The sequence below is a fragment of the Leptonotus elevatus genome, chromosome 1 (genome assembly GCF_054856555.1).
Source record: "Leptonotus elevatus isolate MCC_2025b chromosome 1, RoL_Lele_1.0, whole genome shotgun sequence".
In the NCBI taxonomy this organism is placed as follows: domain Eukaryota; kingdom Metazoa; phylum Chordata; class Actinopteri; order Syngnathiformes; family Syngnathidae; genus Leptonotus; species Leptonotus elevatus.
Genome location: NC_141239.1, coordinates 22,237,419 through 22,262,882, shown reverse-complemented (window position 1 = coordinate 22,262,882; position 25,464 = coordinate 22,237,419). Strand labels below are relative to the sequence as shown.

The 25,464-nt window shown below is 39.1% G+C and overlaps 1 protein-coding gene across 1 annotated transcript in view; it reads left to right on the top strand.

Moving 5' to 3' along the window:
• Positions 1-25,464, top strand: part of pth1r (parathyroid hormone 1 receptor) — a 79,845-nt gene that overhangs the window by 22,693 nt on the left and 31,688 nt on the right. Inside the window, exon 2 of the mRNA XM_086090415.1 lies at positions 18,468-18,573. Coding sequence (XP_085946541.1) covers positions 18,468-18,573 — 106 coding nt within the window. The remainder of the gene's footprint in view (positions 1-18,467; positions 18,574-25,464) is intronic.

Below are 25,464 nucleotides of genomic sequence, written 5' to 3'. Positions count from 1 at the left end.
TCTTGTGGCCGTTTTATGATCAGAAACTAGATATTAGAAATAAGAGGAATAGAAATTCAAAATTTTAACTTCTTTTTTTTTTTGGGTGGAAAAATACTATATTGTAAGGTTTTCTTTCGTCATTTTTGGGGGGATTTTATGTACTAGTGCAGTGTTTCTCTACCACTGTGCCGCGGCACACTAATGTGCCTTGAGATACTGTCAGGTGTGCGGTGTGAAATAACAGCGGTTAAACTAACTCCGTTCTTTTTTCATAAATGGACTAATCTAACTTATTATTCTCCCCATATTTGAAAAGTCGTTATCGTTATTGTATGTGAATTGCGTTACAATTCATGTATTAGTTTCAAGGCGTTGTGCGGTGACTGGTTCTGAAAAATGTCAATTGCGCACATTTAGAGGCACTTTTGTTGTCGGACATCGTCGCGGTAAAAGTGTCTGACAGCTGAACTGTGTAGTGACTTTTATTTTGGAGGTGCCGCGGGAAGTGTCACGACGTGACGGGCGTGTCTTCCTTCCTTAGCATTTTAGCAAAAAGTATGTCGCTCGCCTTGCGGTTTTGACAACTTTGACAAGAGTGACATTAATCAAAATAAAAGTAGAGATTTGTCGAAAAACGGCCACCGTGAGGAGCGATTTGTTGACAATTCTGTTCCACCAAGAACCATTAACATCGCGACTCTTCAAGCACCATAACAGCGATAAAGAAAAGATACCGACCGGTAAGTCTTAGCGACACACTCGCCTACTATGCCTCGTGTAATTAAGAGCGCCAACAATTGTATTTCTGTGATTTCACGAGTGCTTAACACGTGGAAAGTGTTGACAGAAATATGCAGTGTCGGCAAATCACACTGACGGGAGGGGATGGAGTCGAGGTCTGTCGGGAGCACCAACATATTTGTATGTGAATGATGCAACATGCAAGCATAGAGTTGGACAGTTTTCTGACGTAAATCAATCATTAAACATGTTTTTTAATGTGTAGAATTATAAACTAAAGATCTATCACTATACCTTTTTAATTGAAAGTGTACAAAAGTATGTTTTTTTTTTTTAGAGAGATCAAGTGGAAGCTGATGATTTTGAGGAGGAAATGGAGTACAAGTTATAGCAATGTTGGCCATGATAGAATTAAGCAACAAGCGTGACTAAAACTGAGACTAGATTTTAAAATGGCGGATAAAATTAACACTAGTGGGTCGTGACCGAAAGAACAGAATCCCAGATACAAGCGGCCAAAATGAGTTTCCTCCGCAGGGTGTCCGGGGTCTCCCTTAGAGATAGTGTGAGAAGCTCGGTCATCCGGGAGGGACTCAGGATCCGGCCGCTAGTCCTCTGCGTTGAGAGGAACCAGTTGTGGTGGCTCGGGCATCTGGTTCGGAAGCCTCCAGGACGCCTCCCTGGAGAGGTGTTCTGGGCATGTCCCACCGGCGGGACCGAAGAGACACTGCTTGTGCCTTCGGAGGACCCAGCCTTGTGAATTTGGACACGGGCTATGTCTCTCGGCTGGCCTGGGAACGCCTTGGGATCCCGTCGGAGGAGCTGGTTGAAGTGGCTGGGGAGAGGGAAGTCCGGGCTTCCCTGCTAAAGCTGCTGCCCCCGCGACCCAACTCCAGATAAGCGATGGATGGATGCGTGGATGATACACAGATCTTGAACCATGTAGTGCTTGTTTACTTCGTGGTCAGTCAGTCTCGTATGAGTATTAAATCCCCTTAATGTACATGCACTAATCTTCTACATGTCACATTTTACGTAATCAGGTCAGCACTCGAAACAAATAACAAGGAGACAAAGAAAACTATTGGATGTGGTCTTTGAATGCACCATGTTTGTAACTGTGCCTCGTTGAGGTCCTCAAGAAGCGTGCGCTTGTTTTCACTAAGACCTTTGCCATGTGATTTGCCCTAATTCCTGGAAGGCATCATGGGAATTATTGTACATGTTATGTGTGTTAGCCGCCCCCCGCCCTCCGCAACACTGCTTGGGGGCCGAAAGATGCCACATACATTACGCACAAATGGATGCCATATTGAAGGTCGCAGCAGTGTTAGATGTGGTAAGGGAAACTCATGTTCTATCTACTTGAATATGGAGATCAAATTAACTCATTCACTGCCATTGACGGCTATAGACGTCAAAAATTCATTTGAACTATTTCTTATTAGTTTAACATATTTTTCCATTTTTGTTAACAAGAGTATGAAAACCTAGATTTATTTTTGTACATTTAGAACAGATATAAAATTTGTGATTAATCTTGAGTTAACTAGTGAAGTCATCCTTCCTTTCTTTCCTCAGACTTTCCTTTGGTCTCTTGAGGTCTCCCTAATTTGTTGGAATTTAGATGTTTCTGGGGTTGGTGAAAGACTCTGGTTGGTAACCCGGTGGGTAGTAGGTAATGTCTGGTCGGTGCTGGATTTCACTTTCCTTTCTTTTCTTTGATCCTTCCTCGGCTCTCCTGACAACCTCACGACTCTAGATGGATTCTGAAGTATTCGGTTTAGGTGAACGGTATGGGATTTTTAATAGGTTTTAGGTGAACTAATGACTACACACTCACACGCACGCACACATTCAGTCACACGTACTCACGCACATGCACATACTCACGCACATACAAAATAAAAAATTTAAATAAAATAAAATAAAAAAAGAGCAATGATGATGACATGTCGAATCGGTAAAATTACCGAATGAACAATACTGAGCTCTCAAAAGAAGGAAAAAAAGAGAAGATAAAAACTAGTGAAGTCATGCGATTAATTACGATTACAAATTTTAATTGCCTGATGCCCCTAATTTTTAATAATCTTTTTCTTCTTCTTTTTTTTTTTAATAATTAGGGGATCGGGCGATTACAATTGACTTTACGAGTTAACTCACGATTAATCACAGACTTTATATCTGTTCTAATACAATAAAAAAAATCTAAGTTTTCGTACTCTTATTAACAGAAGTGGGAACAAATGTTAAACTAATAGAAATTGTTTAAATTAATTTTTGACGTCTATAGCCGTCAATGGCAGTTAATAATGATTTTTTTTTTCAAGCTAACAAAATATTGGCCTTGCTGACTTTTCTAACCAGCTCTCAAATGAGCACAGATGTAGCTAGTTATAAAATATTTTCAACACATGCTAATTTCCTTGATTTCAAAATTCCCCCAGTTGCCCTTGCCCGCCGCCAGTTCTAATTATTGGTGCCTCAGAGAGCACTTCAATCAATGTGACTGTGTTCACTACTTGACTTTTGGCTAATTCGTTTTCATTAAGCAAAATCGAAAGAGGATTATTGTGCCATCGTGCCTAATTAGTTTACAATGTTTAATTACAACTAAAGATTTTTTTTAAGTTGTCGGGTTGTGCTGAGGACGGTGGATTTAGTGTCTGATTGCGCTCATCTTGCAGACACACACTGTCGGTTCTATTAGCATGGCCATTGACAGAAAGGAAAATAAAAACTTTTTTTTAAAGGAGCCGTATTAAGACATTTTCCCACAATTTAAATCAGTGCCCTGATGTAATAAGAACACGTGACATGTTTTCACTAAATAAGCTATTTTTGTAGTAACGGCACCATTGTGGAACGGAATGCAGCCGACTCCCAGCCAAACAAAGCGGCTCCCCTCATTCCCATTACAATCAGGGCTGTGGAAGTGCGCACAGTGACATTCTGATTAATATTTGTGGATTATGAGTTATGCAGCAAAATCAAGCCATTTTTTTTATCCATCTCAGGAGGCTGCCATTTTGCCACTTGCTGTCATTAGTATGCTGACATCAAGAGCTGGTTCTACAAATCAAGTCTTTTTTTTTCTTTGTTCACGTAATAGCTGCGCAAACAGAGAAAAGTGCAAAAGCAGGGTGGAGGCTCACTTGAAGAAAAGAAGGCTGAGAACAATATCCTTCGCAGCCAGGCAGGTACAATTCATCATTCATTCATCAGACCTTTTTCTTTTATGAAACAATTACCCCGGGAGGGCTTTCAGGTATCTTCAAGCAACCAGTTTTCCCATGCAGCTGCGTGTATTTTAGTGAAAGTCTCATTGAAAAATACATGAGGCCATTAGGAACATTCCTGATAAATATTGAAGCGTCCCACATTTTCTGACCTCACCGGTCTGGCAACCGGGTCAAGGCGATTGAAAAGTAATTAGGTTGACTTGCCGATTTGACATCGATATTTAAATAAAAAATGGGAAAAAGCAATTCAAACCAAAAACAAGTGGAGGCCACGATGTTGGGAATTTAATGAGATTTCTATCTTCTGAGAAGATAACATGAGTGTAAAACAGACTGACCAAAGCATTTCTGTTGAATGATTCTGATATTTCTTTTTGTAATACAGATTTAATTAATCGCTCCTTTGTTAAGAAAAAATACGTAGGATGAGGACTGAGAAAAATAATCCCATAATTATTACAAAAAGAGAAAAAGACACCCGTGGCCCTCAACAGGATAAACTGTATAGAAAATGGATGACATTTTTTATTGAACAGCAATGATTTTTTTTTTTTTCCTAATCGTCACAAAATCAAATCATAACATTTCACATTTATTCCAACCTTCCATGTTGGCCACAAGCAGTGGTCCTTGCCTCAGGTTCATTCCCCCGTTTTAGTCAGTATCTGCAGGTGAAGAGCCCCCATCTAAATTGTTATTCACGCATCACATCCCCACTTCCTGTTGCTCTGAAGCGGATCCCTCTGGCACATCCTTAGTGACTCTTTAAGGACAAATTGGTTCTATTAAGCGCGATGGAGCAGTGTGCCAGCTTTTGAGTTCAACACTATTTGCAGCGTGTTGTCCGTAGAATTGAGTACGGAAAAGGTACCACATGAAATATTGGGATTTCTTTTTCTTTATTATTATTATTATTATTATTATTATTATTATTATTTATTATGATCTCATGCTTGAGGAGATCCAATATGCATGTTTTGGGGGATTTGGGAGGCCAGAGTACCTCGAGAAGACCCATAAACATGCAAACTCCACACAGGAAGAGCAGATATTCAAACCCACAATCTCAGAAGTGTGAGCCAGACGTGCTAACCACTTTTTATAATATAAAATGTTTCATATTTATATATATTTCAAAAAAATGTTAGATTTACAATTTTCCAAGAACTTATTTTAACAAACAAACATTGGGGCTCGACCTAACAGGTGCATGTTGTTAGCCTTGTTAGCTTAGTTGGCGAGGCTTGCTAGTGCCATTGTTTTACAAATATCTACTACAAGTAGACAAAGGTACAGTTGCTGACTCTATGCACGTGATAACTTCCACATTATTATTATTATTATTATCACATTTGGGGTACGACGGTGTGCTAACTTCTAGTGCTATCTATCTATCTATCTATCTATCTATCTATCTATCTATCTATCTATCTATCTATCTATCTATCTATCTATCTATCTATCTATCTATCTATCTATCTATCTATCTATCCATCCAGATAGATCTGGTTTAAGTTTAAAACTTAATAAAAATTAAAAACATATGTTAAAAAAAGACACGAAGGATACAATGAAAAAACACATTTGAATGACTGTTTAATATTATATGAACAAATTATCTACGTAAAATCTGAATCTTATTATATACCTTGTGGAGTACCTCAGGGATCAATTCTAGGGCCAAAATTGTTTATTTTGTATATTGTAAGGAATACAAGACTTATTCTGCGAAATGGTATTTTCAACTCTTTCCTAAAAAAATTGTCAATTTATGTTGAGCGATGATTTTATAGCACTTTTTATGATTATTTTTGCATTAAGTACAGTATCGGCCATTTTGGACAGTCAAGTGATTATCGTGACGTGCCGCGCGCGTAATACATGAATATGTGACATGACCGCTAATGACATCAAAGACACTCACAGGAATTATTGTGTCCCACGGCGGACATTAAAGGTGGAATTGCACCCTATATAGCAAAGAAGTGTCAAAAGAGACGGAGGACTCGGCAAAGATTTGTGTCCACAGTCGAAAGCGGCGATGAAAGTGGCCGATAACAATTCATTCATCCGGCCGGCTCATAGCAAGTCGGAGCTCAAATGACCAGTCAAGTCACCATTGACATTGTTCACACTGGAAATGTAAGTTGTGGACGGTCCCTACCTGGACGGTAAACATCCGGGTGACTTCAGGCTAGCTACATGTCGTGTGCTAAGAATGACGTGCTGAAGATTTTACTCTGATCAGAATTAGCACAGTCATTGGGATAGAAGACTGTATTTTTCTTGCCCATTACGTCAGCAAACTCCCATTCAAGTGGACGACGGCAGCTGTCGTTTACGCACGGGATACGTCTTCACGGTCACGTGACCAGGATAACGGTGTTGCGCACGGTATGTTTTTATTTTGATACTTAATTGGTTTCAAAAGAAAATTCAGGGAATAAGATGCCAGATATACACAATGCCTAATCCAATACTGGAAAATTTGTTATTAGTGTCTTTTACAGGGATATTTGACTCATTGAGCCATTTTCAGGAGTAAAAAGTTAATATTTTGACCAGAATGAATGTGATAACTAAAAAAAATTCCACTTGCTGTCGACTGAAGATGACATCACCTGTGCTGAGGAAATAGCTAACGACCAATCATGGCTCACCTGTTTTCTGGCTTTAGGCAGCAAACTGAGCCATTATTGGTCGTTACCTGCTTCCTCAGCACAGGTGATGTCATCTGTGTCACCAAGTTATCACATTCATTCTGGATGAGATATGAACTTTTTACCGCTGAAAATGGCTCAATGAGTCAAGTATCCCTTAAAAAAAAAAAAATTGAAATTAATAAGTAAGTTTTCTACATTTTAGTGTATTTCAATGGTATGTTTTCATGTCCCCAAACTTGTCAACGTTAGTATATATAGATGAATCGTGCGTTTTGGAAACGTAACAAAACACACTATAAAGCATGCAACTCTTGACAAACACAAGAAGTAAGAGTGGCATACCAAATCGAACTGTACCGCTTGGTGTGGAAATGAGGCCCCACAGTACCGCACACTGTATGTCCCAAAAGCAGACGGTCGGCGTCCTGATCCGGCTCCAATTAAGTCTTGCAAATAAAAAGCCTGCCAGGAAAAGTGTTCAAGACACGGAGAAACATTCTTATTTGTCCGTTTTTGGCGATATCCACCTTCTGATTAGTCCCCCGTCGGCCGATCTGTCAGCAAGGATGCGATTTTTGAGGTAAATAGCCACATGAAGCCTGCCTTTCCTGTCCAGATGGCACTTCGACACATGCATGATATGTATGTTTATAAAAAACATTCATGAAATATTTACCCTGGTTGCTGTAAAGCACCACCCCTATATGGGAATACAGTCAAATGTTGGTTTTATGTACTTGTTTTGGTCATTTGCCATTCTTTACACCATAGGCTAACATTGACTTCCTTGTTGTTGGCATGTATTCAACACGGGGTCTCAGGGGGGCTTTTGGACTTTGCTGGATGTTTTGTTTTTGTTTTTTTGGTATTTTCACAAAATAAGAAGCACAATTATATTTGGGCCTAATCTTGTTTTTTAATCTGGGAGGAGGAAAATACGCAACATGAATATGTTACTTGAGACGCATGGCACCGCTTGAACTGTTTGAGCGGATGAGGTTCCGGGATATTATGAAGCATGTGAGTCAGTGCCACTCCTCTTCAACGCTGCAATTTACATTTGACGATAAAAACCGCAAGCCGCAAAAAAGACTGGTTGTCCTTTGGAAAGGCTCGCAGACCGCATTCTGACTTAAAGCGCCGTTTAGCTCCTAATTATACCCTCCGCCGCTCGCCAGACTGAAGCACAGGCCCAGATGGAAACAATGTGTGCGCACCAGGCCACTGCAGCTGGGGCGCTGTGTCAAATTAAAAAGGAAGAAGGACAATTCTGATGTTATGTAAGTGATTTAATACAACAAAGTATGGGGTCAAGCTTTGGGAATTTCAAAGCTACTAATGGTTATGCAACAGACAAACATGTTATTCTAATGGACCTGCTCACAGTGGACCTATGCGTGAGGTCACGGTGATAATAATGTAAATTTAGTCATGGTTGAGTGATTATGCACATATATGTGGATTATGAAGATTACTGCCTATAAATATCAGTTTAAAAGCCACAAGAGCTTTTTTTCCCCTGTGTTTAGATGTAACAAATGGTGTCGTCGTGTCAGCCTTAAATGTAAATGATGCACAGCAAGCCACTAATCCTCAAGCTAAAAGTAAAACATGTGAGACGATGTTCGTATAAATGCCAACAATTTCAGTTTTCTTTTTGATGTCAATAAAAGAATGCATTACAAATAATATAGTCAAATCAAATATATATGAATAGAATAGCAATATACCGGATTGTGGGGTGTTGAGTCAGAACAGAAAAACGTTTGGGAATTTAAAACTAAAAAAAATATATAATGCAGAGGTGCCTTACAAGTTTAATTTGTTCCGTGACCACACTCGTAACTCAAAACATACGACACAAACCCGTATCTCAAATAATCTTTCCCCATTGGAATTAATTGAAATGACATTAATTTGTTCCAGCCTCCTCTTAAAAAAAAACTTTTTGTAATGTGTTTTTAAGACAAATAACACTCGGAAATATTTCACTTGATAAAATCATGCAGTAATAACATTGTTAAGTAGTAGTAGTACTAATTGTGCTCCTTCTGGTGTACAAGACTTGGTCACCGGGAGGCAGTATAATACAATCACGCAGACACAAAGGAAGACTTACACAACTACTGTCATGACTGAAAGCTTAAATATTAGTCTTTTTTTCTTTTCTTTTTTTGCAGAGGATAAACAATATATGCCTGTGAATAATTGTATTCCGAAAATATAGTATTTTTGTTCTTTTAAAAAGTAACAAGGACATTTTTTAAATAATATATTATTTTTCCATTTCCAGTCATTTTTTACATTCAAATAACATTTAGGCATTTGCGGGCTTTTAAACAAAAATATATATTATTTTTGTTAATCTTTCAAAGTGAGCTTTGAGTTTGTTTTATTTTGATCCAACTCAGTGTTCTACTAATATTTATCACTATTTTATTTTAAACTGGCTTTTTATTTATTTCGTTTTATTTACACTCTGTGCTCCCTACAGAAGATGACGATTAATTGATCTGACATGCATCTTTTATAGCACTTTTCCTTAGTAGGGTCAAAGGTGACCTGAAGCCAGCTGACGATTGGACACCGGGCAGGGTAAACCATGGATTGGTCGCCAGCCAATCACAAGGAACAATAGTCAAGCTCACATTCACACTTTTGGGCAATTAAGTGACTTTAATGAACCCACCATGCATGTTTGAGATTTGAACCCAGAACTTCAGTAGGCAGACATGCTAACGACTCAGCTACCATGTTGCCTTTTTTTTTTTTTTATCTCCTAATGATTGGCCTGCACTTTAACAATCTATTTCTGACTCATGACGCAAGGCCAGCCTTATTTCATTACAATTTATTGCAGATTTTTGGTTGGTTTTTATCCTTTTGTTTCATGCTGGCGGAGGAAAAATGGAGAGTACAAGGCGCCAGTTTTCGCCTCTCATATTCACTGCGGGGAAGTTCAGGAAATGACTTTGGTCAACCGCAAGTTGCTCGAGGAGGACGTATACGTATTCCAAATGCACAGCCGTCCCCAATCAGGACTCTCAGCGTCCTCACATTTCCCCTCTTGAACAGAACATTTTCTTAGCTTGCCTTAAAATAAAGTCTTATTAGTTGCACTGGGTTTATTTGCCAAAATAATTTTAGGGTTCCGTTACCTAACGATCCAACTGCAGTGCCGCCTGTCCAGGATGGCGTGTCTCGTATACAGTAGTAATACTCACAGGTCCTAAATACACTTCTCTCAATATTGGTCTTATAGAGCGCTGCCGTTTAAGTCATCAAGCCACAGTTTGCGCACGCGGAGAAATAGAAACTTGCGGTTTGCTCAAGTGGAGTTTGTCTTCTCGCGAGCGGCTGATGAAAAAACATGTATTTACACGGCGCATTTTCATTTTTGGCTCGCTGTGAAATGCACAGAAAGAATGCTGTGTTTTGAAATGAAATACAGTAAATAAGAATGTGGATGTTTCTCCCCCTCGCCAGCACTAGTGTTGACTCTGGCGGTTTGGACGCGAGCCAATGGAGAAGGAAGACTTAGCAGAAAATAATCAGGGGCTCATTACCCAGCATCCTCTTTTCTAAATGTTACATGATACGCCGTTGTTAGCTGTTTTACTCAAAACTCAGAGTGCACAGCGTATCCCTGTGAATATTCTCATTCTCGGTCATTTTATTCTCAGGTTGGATTGCAAGTGGACAGCTCTGGTTGTCTTTATCGGTTGCACGCATTGATATATTGTAGCAGTTTTAACATCGCGATATCACGATATTGCCGTTATCGTTACATCCCTAGTATACAGTAGGTCAGAAAACTATTCAAGGAGATATCCATCCATTTTCCATAGCGCTTGTCCTCATTAGATTTGCAAGTGAATATGAGCGTATCCCAGCGGACTATACAGCATGGACTGGTTGCCAGTCAATAGCGGGGCACGTACTGACTAAACAAAAACGTATTCACACACAAGTGGACATTTTAGACTCTAAAATTAACTCTTTGACCGCCAAAAACGTTTAATAACGTTTAGTAAAATCCAAATGAGTGCCGCCAAAGACGTTAAAAGACGTTCACTATGGGGTTTTTTTGTTTTGTTTTTAAACGGGTGGAGGAAAGCCTTGGCAAGCTGTGCTGAAAGTATCAAGCAGATCGGGTTAGTATAATGACTATTTTTGGGCACTAGATGGCAGCGATGACTCTCTTTGGACAAGATCGTGTAGGAGTCAGTAGAAGACGTGAGGCGGAGCTAGAGTGTTGAGGAGAGAATGACTGAGGAAGCGAAAATGGCGACCGGTTGCAAGCAGCTCACGCTTGAGCATTTTTTTCAAAGACGAAAAGCATCGACCAATGCTAAAGAGCACATTGATGATGATGATGATGGTGACTCCGAGGTTGACGCCGAAGTTGGAAGCATTGACGCGGCGGCTTCGATCACGTCGTAAAGCCTCACCGGCTAGCGATGCTAACGGCGGAAAACGAGCACTTCTGCACAGGCGGACGTTCAATCGGACGATGAAGAGTACCCCGAGTCCAATGCATATTCATCGGAGGAGCGGGTACAGTCTGATCACGGAGAAGACACTGGTTCTGGACTACGATGCCACCATGAATGGAGTGGATAAGATGGATCAGAACATCTCTTACCACCCAGTATAGGAACCGAAGGACATGAGGAAGCCAGACGTAAAACTACCGTAACGTAACCGTAGCATGATCCTGATAGTAGACTTTATGGCAACACACACTGCAGTATATACTTGCTATTCCCCGGAAAAAAACGGCCTGCAAGAAAGTGTAGCTTCTGCACGCGAAGAGGCAATCGCAGTGAAACTAATCTGTTGTGCAAATCCTGTTGCGTCTCCTTGCACGCAGGGGAGTGTTACACAAAAAGAAAAACTGTCGTTGAAACATCCACATAATTGTAAATAGTACCACAGTTGCACACATTTGTAAATAGTTTGCCAAATTGTTTTGTCAAATTGTTACACTGTTGAATGTAAATAAACGTATTTTGCTATCAAAAAACACTTTTTCATTGTTGGTGTTAGTGTTTTACAGAAGTAAAGCACTGTTTAGATGTTTGTGGCATCATTCATGGAAAAAAAAGGTGTCAAATTCACTAGAGTGCATGAAATAATATCGTTTCACTAAAAGCTTGATTTCTCCGTATTTTGGTCCAAAACAGAGCATTTGGATGAAACTAACCTATTTTCTATTGTTGATGACTGAAAAACGGAATAAGGTAGAAACAAACTTTTTCTTCTGATGAAAGATGAGAGTTCAATCTTTCATTTGGTAGTATCTGTGTTTCCATAGTCCAAACACAAAATTTTCTGTGAACCTTGAAAGATCAGTCAAAATGCTTAAATCAGCTGGCACCCACACGTCCTCTTTTCTGAAAATGCTTGGCAGTCAAAGAGTTAAGTGTCTTCAATAAGTATTTGGAATGGAGGAGAACACCAGAGAAAAGCCGGGAAAGCACGCGGAACTCAGTACCGACTTTAATCCCAAACAGACATAGAGCTGGAAATTAATTGAAAATGTGGGGTGATTTTGAGCAATTACAGTATGCAATTTTGTTTTATCATCAACAGAAATGCATGCAAACTAATATTCGATAACAGTTACAGCTCGGACTCGTGCCTAAAATTCATGTTCGCTATTTGTTTACCGTTTAAAGCAACGCTAAGGAACTTTCAGTTTACGTTGATTATGGCAGCGCCATATGGACAAAAGTGGTAATGTTTTGCCTGAAGGAAGACCACATTTCCCATGAGGACAAGCGCATTCTGTCGTTTTTGAGCTCACGCCAGCGAGTGAAAGCTAGGCCATTGTTGATCCTTGATTGTCCTTTTACACGAGTAGCTTCCATTTTCTTTTTTGTCTCCTCAGACAAAACTTTTCAGTTGTTTTGCAGCTTCTGCCAGGAAAGCCGTAATCGTGCATCGACATTCAAGTTGACTTCCGTCTTTGTTACAAATTGTGAAAGGGGGAAGTGACTTATGCCATAAAGCAATCAGCACCTTTGTAGTTTTTTGTGTGGCAGTGTTCCTACCATCCTCCTCAAAGTTGTTTAGTGCCGGTAAATAATAGAGACCCCCCCCCCCCCCCCCAGGCTATGGAAAAGGTACCATTCAGCTAGTTTTAAGTCGATGTTTCATCTGAAGAGTTATGATAATATTTTATTAAAGTTGAAAAAATCCTTAGTGCTACTTTAAGCAGCAAATCCCAAATCAACTTAAATTGGCCACACATTGTACTTTTACTGAAAAACTGATTGTAGTACAAAAATAAAAAATGTTATGTGTTGCCTCACTTTTTGCGGGTGTTACGTTCAACACTCACCTGCGATAGGTGAATTTCCACAAAGTAGCGGTTATTTAAAAAAAATAATAATATCCCCTCCCCGCCTTCAATAACGCTAATACGGTCTGTCACCTTAATGAGCTCTTCTTTGGAGTTGTCTAAAGAGCAGCCTCTCTTAAATTAATTGCCTTCAATTAACTTCTCCTGCAAGTGCACACGGAGGAGGGGGCGGGGGACTAATGAGACACACGCATTGTGTACGAGTAACTGGGATCTGTTCCAAAAATAGCTGACCACTGATGAGACGCTGACTTGCTAAGAAGAATTATTGAATAAATGTTTATCCTGTTTTTTTTTTTTATCCTGTGGCGGAGTGCAGTTGAATTTGGTGCAATCACCAAGGCCCCACTCCGTGTTTGCCTGAAAGATGCCTGGCGGGGTGACAATTTGGTGGCAGAAAAATGATCAAAAATGAGTTCTCGTCAGACCGCGAAAGGCGGATTGCTAATCTCACGTGATTTTGAGGAATTTGATTAAGTTACAGCCAAACATATAATGAGCACATAATACTACATAATGGCCAGAAAAGTGATAATGCCCTGAGGAATAAGAGAAGCCATTTTGATTAGCAGTGCGTGAAGTGGGCTGTAAAGACTCCGCCCACTCTCAGATCCGCCTTCCTGCATTTGTCTACAAAATTAGCACTACCGAAGTAACTGCAAAGTTGTGCCACCCGCCGTGACAGAATTACACTGTTCAAGAAAATAGAGCGTCTGCGTGATTGACTTTGACAGATTTAGAGTCTTAATGAACCGTGTTTTTGTTGTGTGGGCTAAAGACGTATTGTATAGAACGGTGTTGCTATCATATGGCGTACACAACAGAATCCAAGCACGTCTGCTCCAAATTGTCATATTACCGGAGCCGTCTGCTCGTTTCCCTGAATTGCAAATTGCACACCCGCAGAGCTGTTTCTTGTAAAAGTGAAGTGAAACCTGAGGAAATCCATACCGATGATAAATGCGCAAGAGTTCAGAACATCAGAGCTCATTTGTTTCCATTGAAAATGTAACAAAGTAATCAATCCAGTAATGAACTGTCAAATCAGCACACTTTGCCTGAGGTCCTCCACTGAAGCGCGCCAGTCTTTCCTCCAGGTGAAAATAGCAACCGCGTCCCCAGGGCGCTCCTGTGGAATATTCTATATTGACTCGCTCGAGTACAGTCAACAGGTAGCATCTATCCTTGTTCGCCTGCGGTTGAATGTTATTCCGCGTGCGGTTATTTACAGTGGGAAGCCATGAGTGTCTCCATTCTGCGTAGCGCATTCAGCAGCGGCAGCAGACTGGACATCTTTATTTCCAGGCCCGAAATAGCGAGGATGGCGGTTCGGACTGACGTGTTGTGGTTTTTGTGCACTGCAAAGCCCGCGCAGGCTTCGCAAAATTAGGCGGTAGGTTTCACGTGCGTTCAGTTGCATTGAAAGCAATGTGTGCACATTTCTCAGAAAATAATCCTACAATGACTTTTGGAGCTACTGTAATAAGTGAGTGAGTATAAAGTAGTTTAAAGTCGTTGCAGGGTCCAATATTAACAGTGGCTCGACTAGTCCAAAATTCTTAAAATAAATCAACACGTTCTTGCTTTTTAAAATATTTAATATTCAATAATCGATTTTATCCATTTAAATTGATCAATAATCATTGCTTGTTTTACGATTTGCGCATTGCATCACAAAAAAAAGAATTTAGTTTCTCCGACTTCGTTGATTTCAATACCATCTACTGCATATTGATTGAAGCGTCAGTCTTTCCATCTGATACAAAATACCATAAAATTAGTTGTTTTTTTTCAAATTTAAAGATAATTTATTTATATCAAACCACATTTTTATTATTTTTAATTATTGTTTAACCAAGTTCAACACCTGTGTTATATATTTTCCACAATAAAAGAAAATAGTATCATCCGCAAATTGAATACATTTGAGCATTTGGGATACATCCATGAAATAATTTTTGGCCCTAGAATCGATCCCTGAGGTACTCCACAATGTATATAATATGATTCAGATTTTACATAAATAATTTGTCCATACGCATATATTACACAGTCATTCAAATGTATATTTTTCATTGTATCGTTCTTTGTGTCTTTTTTTTTTTTAAACATATGTTTCTACCTATCAATAAGATTGGGCCTTTTTTCAAGGTATTGGTAGCCACGACGGCCAGTTTACAATGAGGAACAAGAAATTAGAAGAATAGAACATTAATTAATTAATTTAATTGCATGCAATTTTAAGGAAAAAATATATATTTTCACACAATATGATTATACACAATTACCTATATTGAGATTTATAGGTCTTTTTAAAATTATTTTAAATGTATTCGTCATTTTATGGTGGGGAGAGTTCATGTACCTATCAAAAGTGCTTATGGCTACCACTTATTTTATTAGCTAAGTACAATGAAATTTAATTGTGCATGTGCTTTGTACAGTACCTGTGTGCTAAGCAAATAAAGCCAGATTGGATTCAACATCCCCAACCACATTGTAATTAAATGTTTGTCAATTCATTTGACATCAACTTTGGGGACTCACTGACGGCATGAAGTTCCTTTTTGAACTGAGTATGTATGTTAATAAGAAGAATTTGAGGGAACACCATCGGAAAAGGTAGATTATAATTCAGTCTCCACTGGCCACCATCTGCAATTATTTTGCTTATTTAATTATGGTCACGCTGCTTATGGAGCATGTTTTGACCATGTTTAACGTTTGTTGTAGGATCATTTACAGCAGATGTTTATTTGTTATTTGGGAAGATGCGTCCGTGTTTGTATATGTCACCTATCAGAATATTTTGATGATGACAAACAGATTTTTTGGCAAACATTTTTAATGTTTTTCCAGTATACAGTCCACATTTCAAATTGCACTGCTTTATGTAATCTCGGGGTGTCAGGCAATTACAATTTTAATCGTGAATAATCGCATGACCTCAATAGTTAACTCACGAATGATCGCACATTTTTTGTTCTAAATGTACAATGACATTTTTAAAATGTTTTCATTTCTCTTTTTAACATAAAACATGGGAACAAATGATAAACTAATAGAAATATGGCTTCATCTTTTATTCACTGATACAGTAATTTCTAAATAATTCATAAAATTGAGTTCAAATTAAAAAGATGTAAAAAACGAGTGTGATATCAATTTGTGTTGAGGTTATTTTTCTGCCACTAGGTGGCATATGTACATTTGTAAGACGTTGGTGCCAGCTCAGTGCATTTTTCTTTTCACATTAAGAGCTATCTAAGCTTTAATTTGATTTCTTCTTTCATCGGTGGGTCTGCCACATACCCCCGTGATAAACAGGGATTTACTGTATATTGAATCTTCTCATTTACACTGCCCTCCCATTGGCAGATCTAAATCCATATCACATTTTTATGCACATTTGAACGAGGCCTAATTCCCATCTGAAAATATTCGATTCCATTACAGTATATATGTATATGTCAACATGCTTCAGTCCGATGTTTTCCATGTCTTCCCTTCTTGTCACGCTGAGTTAGAATTGACTAGTTGCTTTTACGTGTTCTTGGCCTAAAAACAGATCCCAGAGGCAAACGGTGAGCTTTTCTCGAGCCCCATTAGAGACGACATGTTTCCTCTGATAGAAAACCGCACTTGGAGCTGCCGCGTCACTCTCAAACTGGTTGCGGAAATAAAATGAGTTTTTTGTCCCCTGCCGTGTGTGATTAAAGGTTACGTCCACCTGTTGATATGACCACGAGACTAAAACTTTTGTTGTTGTTGTTGTTTCATTGATGAAAGAGAAGATAGAAATGTAAAAATTGAAATACAACTTTTTGGACACGTGGTCAAAATTTGCTTTAATTGGACCTTTTATCCAGGCCAACCCGCTGCCGCCCTTCGCGGTACTATTTACTATACTATACTATAAATACCGTAGGTCATGTGAGGTGAGAAACATTTGTAGACTATTATTTGGACATTTTGCATCCAGCAGATGGTGCGCTAATGAAAACGGCTTTGTTATTTCTTAAAGTGAATTGCCAAATTGATGTCTCTATATATTCACGTTTCATAATGCTAACATTTTCCTGCCAGCTCACCCTATCATTTTCTGCTATATTTCTGCCCCAACTTGCCAAGGAAACAGCAATAGTGCATGTGTCATGAAATCTCCCCAAGCAACAAGTGGCATGGCAAAGACTAGCAAGTCACATCTGCGCACATCTGTTGAACTGCTACTGCTCACTAGCTTTTGTCATAGCCCCTTTGACACTGTATTAGAGTTAAAATTACTTCAATAATAAGCCTGAAAAGGATTTTTAATAATATTGCAAGAAGAAATAGCAAAGAAAAAGCAGTCAAGCATGTCAAGCAGAACTTTGCCGCTAATATTTTGTCATTTTTTTGCTTTTGTAAAACCGCAAACAATCCACACCAAAAAAAAGCGCAACACTCAAGTTGAACATCAGTGCGACTCCTAAATTTGTCTGACTTTCAAACTGTTGGCTTTTCGCTCTCAAATTATTATATATATTTTTTTAAAGCAGTACAAAGTTGAATTTCAGTTGACATATACAAACATCTACAGCAGTGAATGAGTTCAGCAAGTTGCATATTGTTAGCTTAATAGCATAATTGCTTATGTCATTTTTGAATGTTTTTGAATAACAATAATAAATACAAGAAATTGAACTAAAAAGAAGAATCTAGTTGCTTTGATTTATGACCAAGAATCTACACACACATTAAGTGGGGGAAAATATTTTAAACAAGTACATACATTGGGGATTTTATTGGCATTTTGAATTAAAAATAACATGCAATTATGCTAAAAATAACAGACAATTATTCTATTTTATCCATCTATTTTCCAAGCCGGTCATTCCTCACAAGTAAAAAAAAAAAAAAAAAAAAAAACCCTTTAAAGAAAAAATGAAAAGAAATAAAAAGGATATTCAAATTTTTAATGATAATTAATCGCATGACTTCAATAGTCACGATTAATCACAAATATTCTATCTGTTCTAAATGTACAATAAAATAAACTAGTGTGATATTGATTTGTGCTGAGGTTATTTTTCTGCCACTAGATGTCGCAATAGCATTTGTAAGACGTTGGTGGCAGCTCAGTGCATTTTTCTTTTCATATTAAGAGCTATCTAATCTTTAACATGAAGTAACTTGTGAAATTCAGCACATTTTTAAAATTGTAAAATTACAACTTGACTATTGAGCGTGTTAAAAAAAAAAAAAAAAGGAACTTTCAATTAACTCAAAATTAACACACCAATTTTGACCCCCCTAATTTATTGATTAATTTATTTTATTTTAAATCCTTTTTCGTAATATAAAAATGCATTTTTCATCACACTGCGTGCAAACAATTACAGATTACATTATAGCTCTGATGTGCCAATTTTGGCTTGTAGTTCTTGAATTTACCATCTTTTTGTTTTGTTTTTTTCCCCCTCCCGGCAGGCCCATGCAGATGATGTACTCACCAAAGAGGAGCAGATAGCGCTGCTGTTCAAAGCCAAGCGCAAGTGCGAAGGCCTCGTCAAGTCGAGGCAAGGCAAGCTTCCCGGTGAGTAACGAAGCCGCCCTCCTCGTGTCTATTTAAGGCAAAACGCTGGCACTGGTAAGCCAAAGCCTTAAAATAATCCTCCTGAAGCAAAGTTGTACTTTATCAGGTTTTTAGTAAAGAATGTTTTGTCTGTTGTTTGCTCAAAAATAAATAAAATCAGGTGGCAGGGAGTTGGTTGCATAAAAAAAGCGTATCTTTTGTGAACAGATGAAACATTAAAGCCACAAACCGCTAGCAGTGAATCCAGTTTGAATTTCTTTTCTTTTTGAAAGTGCAACCTTATGATGATGATGAAGTACAACAGTGTGAATTATGGTGCAATGAACAAAAGGTGTTTGTTTGTTCTGATATTCACGTCTGCATGTCCCATTTCTACTACTGCCAAAAGCATATCGCTAGCCATGACGTCCGCTGGCTAGAGGCTGAGCTGCACTGTGTTTGTTTGTTGACATTTGGCTTGAGCGTGAAAGGTACACTTCCTGTCGCTTCCCTAATATATTCCCTATTGGAACACGTTTACATTTGCTGGATGTCACTGACAAATCTGATGTTGTCCAACACAATTCTGTCATGTATTGAAGAAATGACAGGCCTTGTCAAAGGATAAAAATAGCTGTCATGATTGTAACTTTTAAAGGACCCAAGGCTGCCCGGGTCAATCAAATCAAAAGGAATCTTCTGATAAGCACCGGGAAGGTCAGGAATACATTTGAAAAGCCATCCATCATGTCTCTATCTGTCCATCCATTTGTACGAATGTGATAAGGCCTTAACATGTTTTATTAGAACACCTGCCACAGAAACAAGTGCTTTAATGCGGACCCTTTCAATTTCAGGCCATTATTACGCTTGCAATCAATCCAACTTCATTACCGTTGATTGCGTTTCCACGAGAGTGATTTCCTGTGGCTCCATTGACTCTGAAAAATTTCTGTCACAGACTCCCGCCGGGCCTAATGACATAAAGATGTGTTGTTTTTTTGGGGCTGGGGACGGGGGGGGGGGGGGTTACAGCTAAATGGTTTTATGGTCTAACTGCGCAGTATGGTGATGGCTGTATGGTGCTTCAAATCAAGAGCGTATTACGTAATTGGAAGAGGTCGCGCTAAAATCTTTTGTATGTGCTAAATGTCGATTTCTCGCTTCACTATTTGATTAAAACGCTAATATCTACCAACAATGTGAAAACGTCTGCAGTTGATCGCGTATTTGCTTCAGATAGCTATGGAATGTGTTTTTTGAAAAAAGAAAAGCTATCTTTTTTTTTTTTGCCAAGAAGTATCAGTGACTACATTTGTACTTTTTTTTTGCCAAATAGCAATTTATTTCAGTTTTTGTTTTTCTCCCCCATTGTTAATTCTTATTGGACTAATGCTGCAGTGGGAAATATCCCACTTAGCGTTTACACCATTTACCCTGACAATGCTCGAGTCAAATGTTTAACTCTTTGACTGCCAGACGTTTTCAGAAAAGGGATGCCGTCAGTGCCAGCCGATTTAAGCATTTTGACTGATCTTTCAAGGTCCACAGAAAATGTTCTGTTTGGACTATGGAAACACTATGGATACTACCAAATGAAAGATTGAACTCTCATCTTTCATCAGAAGAAAAAGTTTGTTTCTACCTTATTCCGTTCTTTAGTAATCAACAATAGAAAATGGTTAGTTTGACCCAATTTCGCCTGTTTTGGACCAAAATACGGAGAAATCAAGCTTTTAGTGAAACGATATTATTTCATGCATTCTAGTGAATTTGACACTTCTTTTTGTCCATGAATGATGCCACAAACACCTAAATAGTGCTTTACTTCTATAAAACACTACCACCAAGAATGAAAAAGTGTTTTTGATAGCAAAATACGTTTATTTACATTCAACAGTGTAACAATTTGACAACAATTTGGCAAACTATTTACAAATGTGTGCAACTGTGGTGCTATTTACAAATATGTGGATGTTTCAACGACAGTTTTTCTTTTTGTAACACTCTCCTGCGTGCAAGGAGACGCAACAGCATTTGCACAACAGATTGCCTCTTCGCCTGCAAAAGCTCCACTTTCTTGCAGGCCGTTTTTTCCGGGGAATAGCAAGTATATACTGCAGTGTGTGCTGCCATAAAGTCTAATATCAGGATCATGCTACGGTTACGTTACGGTGATGTTACGTTGTGGCTTCCTCATGTCCTTCGGTTGCTATACCGAGTGGTAGATGTTCTGATCCATTTTATCCACTCCATTCATGGTGGCATCGTAGTCCAGAAACAGTGTCTTCTCCGTGATCAGACTGTACCCGCTCCTCCGATGAATATGCATTGGACTCGGGGTACTCTTCATTGTCCGATCGAATGTCCGCTTGTGCAGCTCCGGCGTTAGCAGCGGTAGCCGCGCTTAGCCGGTGAGGCTTACTACGTGTTCATAAACAGTCGCGTCAAAGCTTTCAACTTTGGCGTCAAGCTCGGAGTCATCATCATTATCATCATCAATCTGCATTGGTCGATGCCAACTCTCCATCGCCCGATCGAATGTCCGATTGTGTAGAAGTACCCGGCCGGCTATTGTGCGCGTTTTCCGGCCTTAGCAGCGCTAGCCGCGCTAGCCGCGCTTAGCCGGTGAGGCTTACTACGTGTCATAGGAGTCGCGTCAAGGCTTCCAACTTTGGCGTCAAGCTCGGAGTCATCATCATCGTCGACATCAATGCGCTTTTTAGTATTGATTGATGCTTTCCGTCTTTGAAAAAAATGCTCAAGCGTGAGTTGCTTGCAACCGGTTGCTTGGTCAAGCCACAATGGCTTGAACCAGCCATTGTCTCCTCAACACTCTAGCTCCGCCTCACGTCTTCTACTGACGCCCACGGTGGGCGGCCCATCCAACCTTGTGCAAAGAGAGTCATCGCTGCCCTCTAGGGGCCAAAACGAGTCTTTTACTAATCAGATCTGCCTGATACTTTCAGCACAGCTGCCCAAGGCTTTCCTGCACCCGTTTTTGAAAAAAAAAAAAAAAAAACATAGGGGACGTCTTTTAACGTCCTCGGCGCCCTTCCCTAGGTTTATGCTAAACGTTTTATAACGTTTATGGCAGTCAAAGAGTTAAAAACAACAACAACACACACATGGCTGACGAACACGATAAGTATTTGCTTTGTAATCATTATAATGATGGAAATATTGTGTATAGCGAATTTTATGGAGTTACTGAGTAAATAGGTCAAATGACCTTACTATATATATATATATATATATATACTGTAAATGCAGAGGATGGATGTATGGATGTATGGACGGACAGACGGACGGATGGATGGATATAGTGATATACAAACACACCGATTTCCCGCTTTGAATGATAGATAGATATGTCTACTGTCGATACTGTAGATAGATGGATGGATAGATGGATGGATGGATAGATATTCGACTGACTGACTGACTGTCACTCTGACTGTCATTCAGTCAGTCAGTCTGACTGACTGACTGACTGACAGTCAGATTTTATTGACAAAGAGATGTTCAATGAGATTCAAGCATCTCTTTTCAGTGCAGAATATTGTAAAATGGAAAGATTATATATATATTCCTATGACAAATAATAAAGTAACATAAAAACAAGTAATATACGTATACTACGTAAAAATAAATACATTTAACTCGTAACGGTAAAGCCATCTGGTCTAAACTTGCTTATTGGAGTAGGCGTGGCTCAGTGGTCGTCTCCCATCCCAGAGGTTGTGGGTTCGATCTCATGCCATTGCGGCCACGTCGAAGTATCCTTCAGCAAGATACTGAACCCGATGCTGCGTCATCAGCCGGTGAATGAGTAGTTGAACGTAAAGCGCTTTGAGGGCCTTGTAAAGTGCTATATACATGAAGGACCATTTACTTGTATGCAGTATGTCAAAAACAAGTGAGCGCACCCCCTCACATTTCAAAAGACATTTTCATGAGACACGACACTTTGACCGAATGCAAAGTAGTGATTGTACATCTTAGCTAAACCCAAAGTGCCAATATGTGTCAACCACTGATACGTCTATTTTCCAAAGTCAACCTCCGGATGTGATTCTGAGCATGTGCACTCAAATTCTTTGGCCGACCAATGGCGCGCCGTGTTCTGCGCGAAACGTGTCCCGTTAAACCGCTGGATGGTCTCGGCCACTGCGCCGCAGCTCAGTTTCAGAGCGTTGTCAGTCTTCTTATAACATAGGCCCATCTTTGGGACAATTTGGACAATCTCACTAGGGGGTTTACTCACTTTTGTTGCCAGCGGTTTAGCTATTACGAGCTGCATTTTGAAGAAACAATAAATTTACAAGTTATATAAGCTGTACACCGACTACTTTTCATTGTGTCCTTCCTTCAGTGTTTTCCCATGGAAATATATAATTAAAGATCTGCAGAAATGTGAGTTTTGTGAGATACTCTACAGTATCTGTATGTTTTTGGTTGGCAACTCAACGCAGCAATGAGGCGTAAACTGCTTTTGTGTTTCCTCTGCTTTCCTTGCGCCAAGGGGGTGATTATTTGTATACTCATGGATGCCTGAGGAACATCAAAATCCAGCAGAAACCCAACCGCGTTGTGGTTTTCTGTCCACTTGAGTGCCTGGAAGGATATTTCGGATTATGGAAGCCAAACCGATATTATGTGCCCGCTTTGTTCCAAGTGAATTGCGGTCATAGTGATTGGCCGCTTGTAAATGAAACATGCAATTAAAAGTGTTTGCTTCCAGGATATGGACACAAAAGGTTTATTTCCTCCCGGTGTGGTGTTTCCCAACGGTGGGTTTGAGCAATATCCAACAATTTCGAATGAGATTGTGAAAATATGACTGCAGGCGCCAAACGGCTCTTATTATGATAATCACATGTTTGCTCTCCAAGTGGATTTAAGAGCCATTGCAATGAGAGTGTGCGTTTGAGTGTGCATGTGCATGTGCATGTGTGTGTGTGTTGCTCATCTGACCAACAGCTCGCTTCATCCGTTCTGACGGGTCAGTGTGACTGCGAGGCTTCGTGTCACACTAGAGCAGCACATTTGGACTGTTACCTCGTTTATTTGTATATTTTAAAGTATTATTTTTGGGGGTGTCAGGTAGGGGTGCACCGATCGATCGGCCCCGGTTTCCTTAGTTTTGAGGGATCGGTGATCGCACGATCCCTTAAATATAAACCGATCTTTTCCACCGATCTCATCTCCCTCCTCAGAGGTCTGAAAAAGTCAGCCACTGTCCTCTTCTGCTGAGATGACTAATAGGGTTTTTATTTTTATTTCTGAGAACTACTTAATTTGCAGTTAAAACAACCCGTTTGTATTATTTCACAGATATTGTTCAATGTTTTCCAATCAAATGAGATTGGAACTCTGAAGGTGTGTGTATGCTGCTTGTTATGAAAAAAATTGAGATCGGAAAAATCGGGATTAGCAGGTCAGACTTTTTAAAAGATCGGTCAGAAAATTGTGATCGGTGCACCCCTAGTGTCACGCGATAAAAAAATTTATCGTAATTAATCGCATGACTTCAATAGGAAATGTTCTGTTCTAAATGTACATTAAAATGTACAATTTTGTTTTTCTAAATGTCATACTCTTAACATAAAAGTGTGGAAAAAATGTTAAACTAATCGAAATATGGCTGCATATTTTTGTCATTAATACAGTAATTTCATAATAATTCATAACATTTAGTTAAAATAAAAAACATGTACTGTACTCTAAAAAAACAAACGAGTATGATATTGATTTGTGTTGAGGTCATTATTCTGCCACTAGATGGCATAATTACATTTGTAAAATATTGGTGACAGCTCAGTGTATTTTTCTTTTCATATTAAAAGCTATCTTTATTTATTTTTATTCTGCAAATTTTTTTAATTGTAAAATACAACTTGACCCCAGTCTCCACAAATATATGCATTAGTATCAAATGTATTACTGCTAAATTTTGACGTGGACGTGTCTGCTGAGTTGCGACTGGAATTCCCCAGTACAGGCTTTCCAAGTAAGGGGCAGTCATTAAATGCACGTTAAAAATTAGTGGCGTTAAAGGAACTTTAAATTAAAATACTAATTTTGATACCCCTAAATGCAATGCATCACATCAATGAGTCTACTAATTTGTCGTGTTTGGACTGATCGTTTATATTTGGTGTAATTCCACTATCGACCGTGGGATGGCGGCTTATTTAGTATGAAACTGTGTACATTTGACAGAAGAAGAACAAAACAGGAAGTATTCCAGCACATCCTAGTTTTTGTTGCTAATCATCTACTGTAATCTTCATGTTAATGTTCATCTTTGGGCATGATTGATTATTGATCTATATTGTGGAATGATAAGTTTGTTTAGAAAACAACAGGATTTGTTTACTGCAAACACTTAGAGGCCTCAGTATACTGTTCGACTAAAAAAACATTTTTGTGTTATCTCTCGGAGATCCATCGGATGGGGGTTTAATGTTAGTGGTTAATATTGTGCGGCCTGCTCTTAGTGGTCACATTTAGTTACCTTCCATTAGGATACTCACATGCCGATCCATGGGTCGCTGTTCACTGACCTCTTTTGCTTCAGTCTTCCAGTTAAAGGAGCCGTGATTAATTTTTTACCTGATTAATGAAACATACGTCCCCTATGCAGTTGACTTTATGTGGATGGATAAACACGTAGTGCATGTTCCCGTTTCTGCTTGATTAAAGGTTTTTCCTTTTAATGGCCCCATTAAGGGTCTCCGGCGTTGCACTTCTACCAGGCCAGTCCTGTTGCTGACTTACAAAGTAGCATTAACACACCCTTTCAGCCTTCAGTCTTAAAAATCAATAATCAGAAGGTTGTCTAAATGCTGCTAATTTGCCTTTGTCAAACGAAAATAAAGTACTGAAGTGAGAAAAGCAGCAAAACTG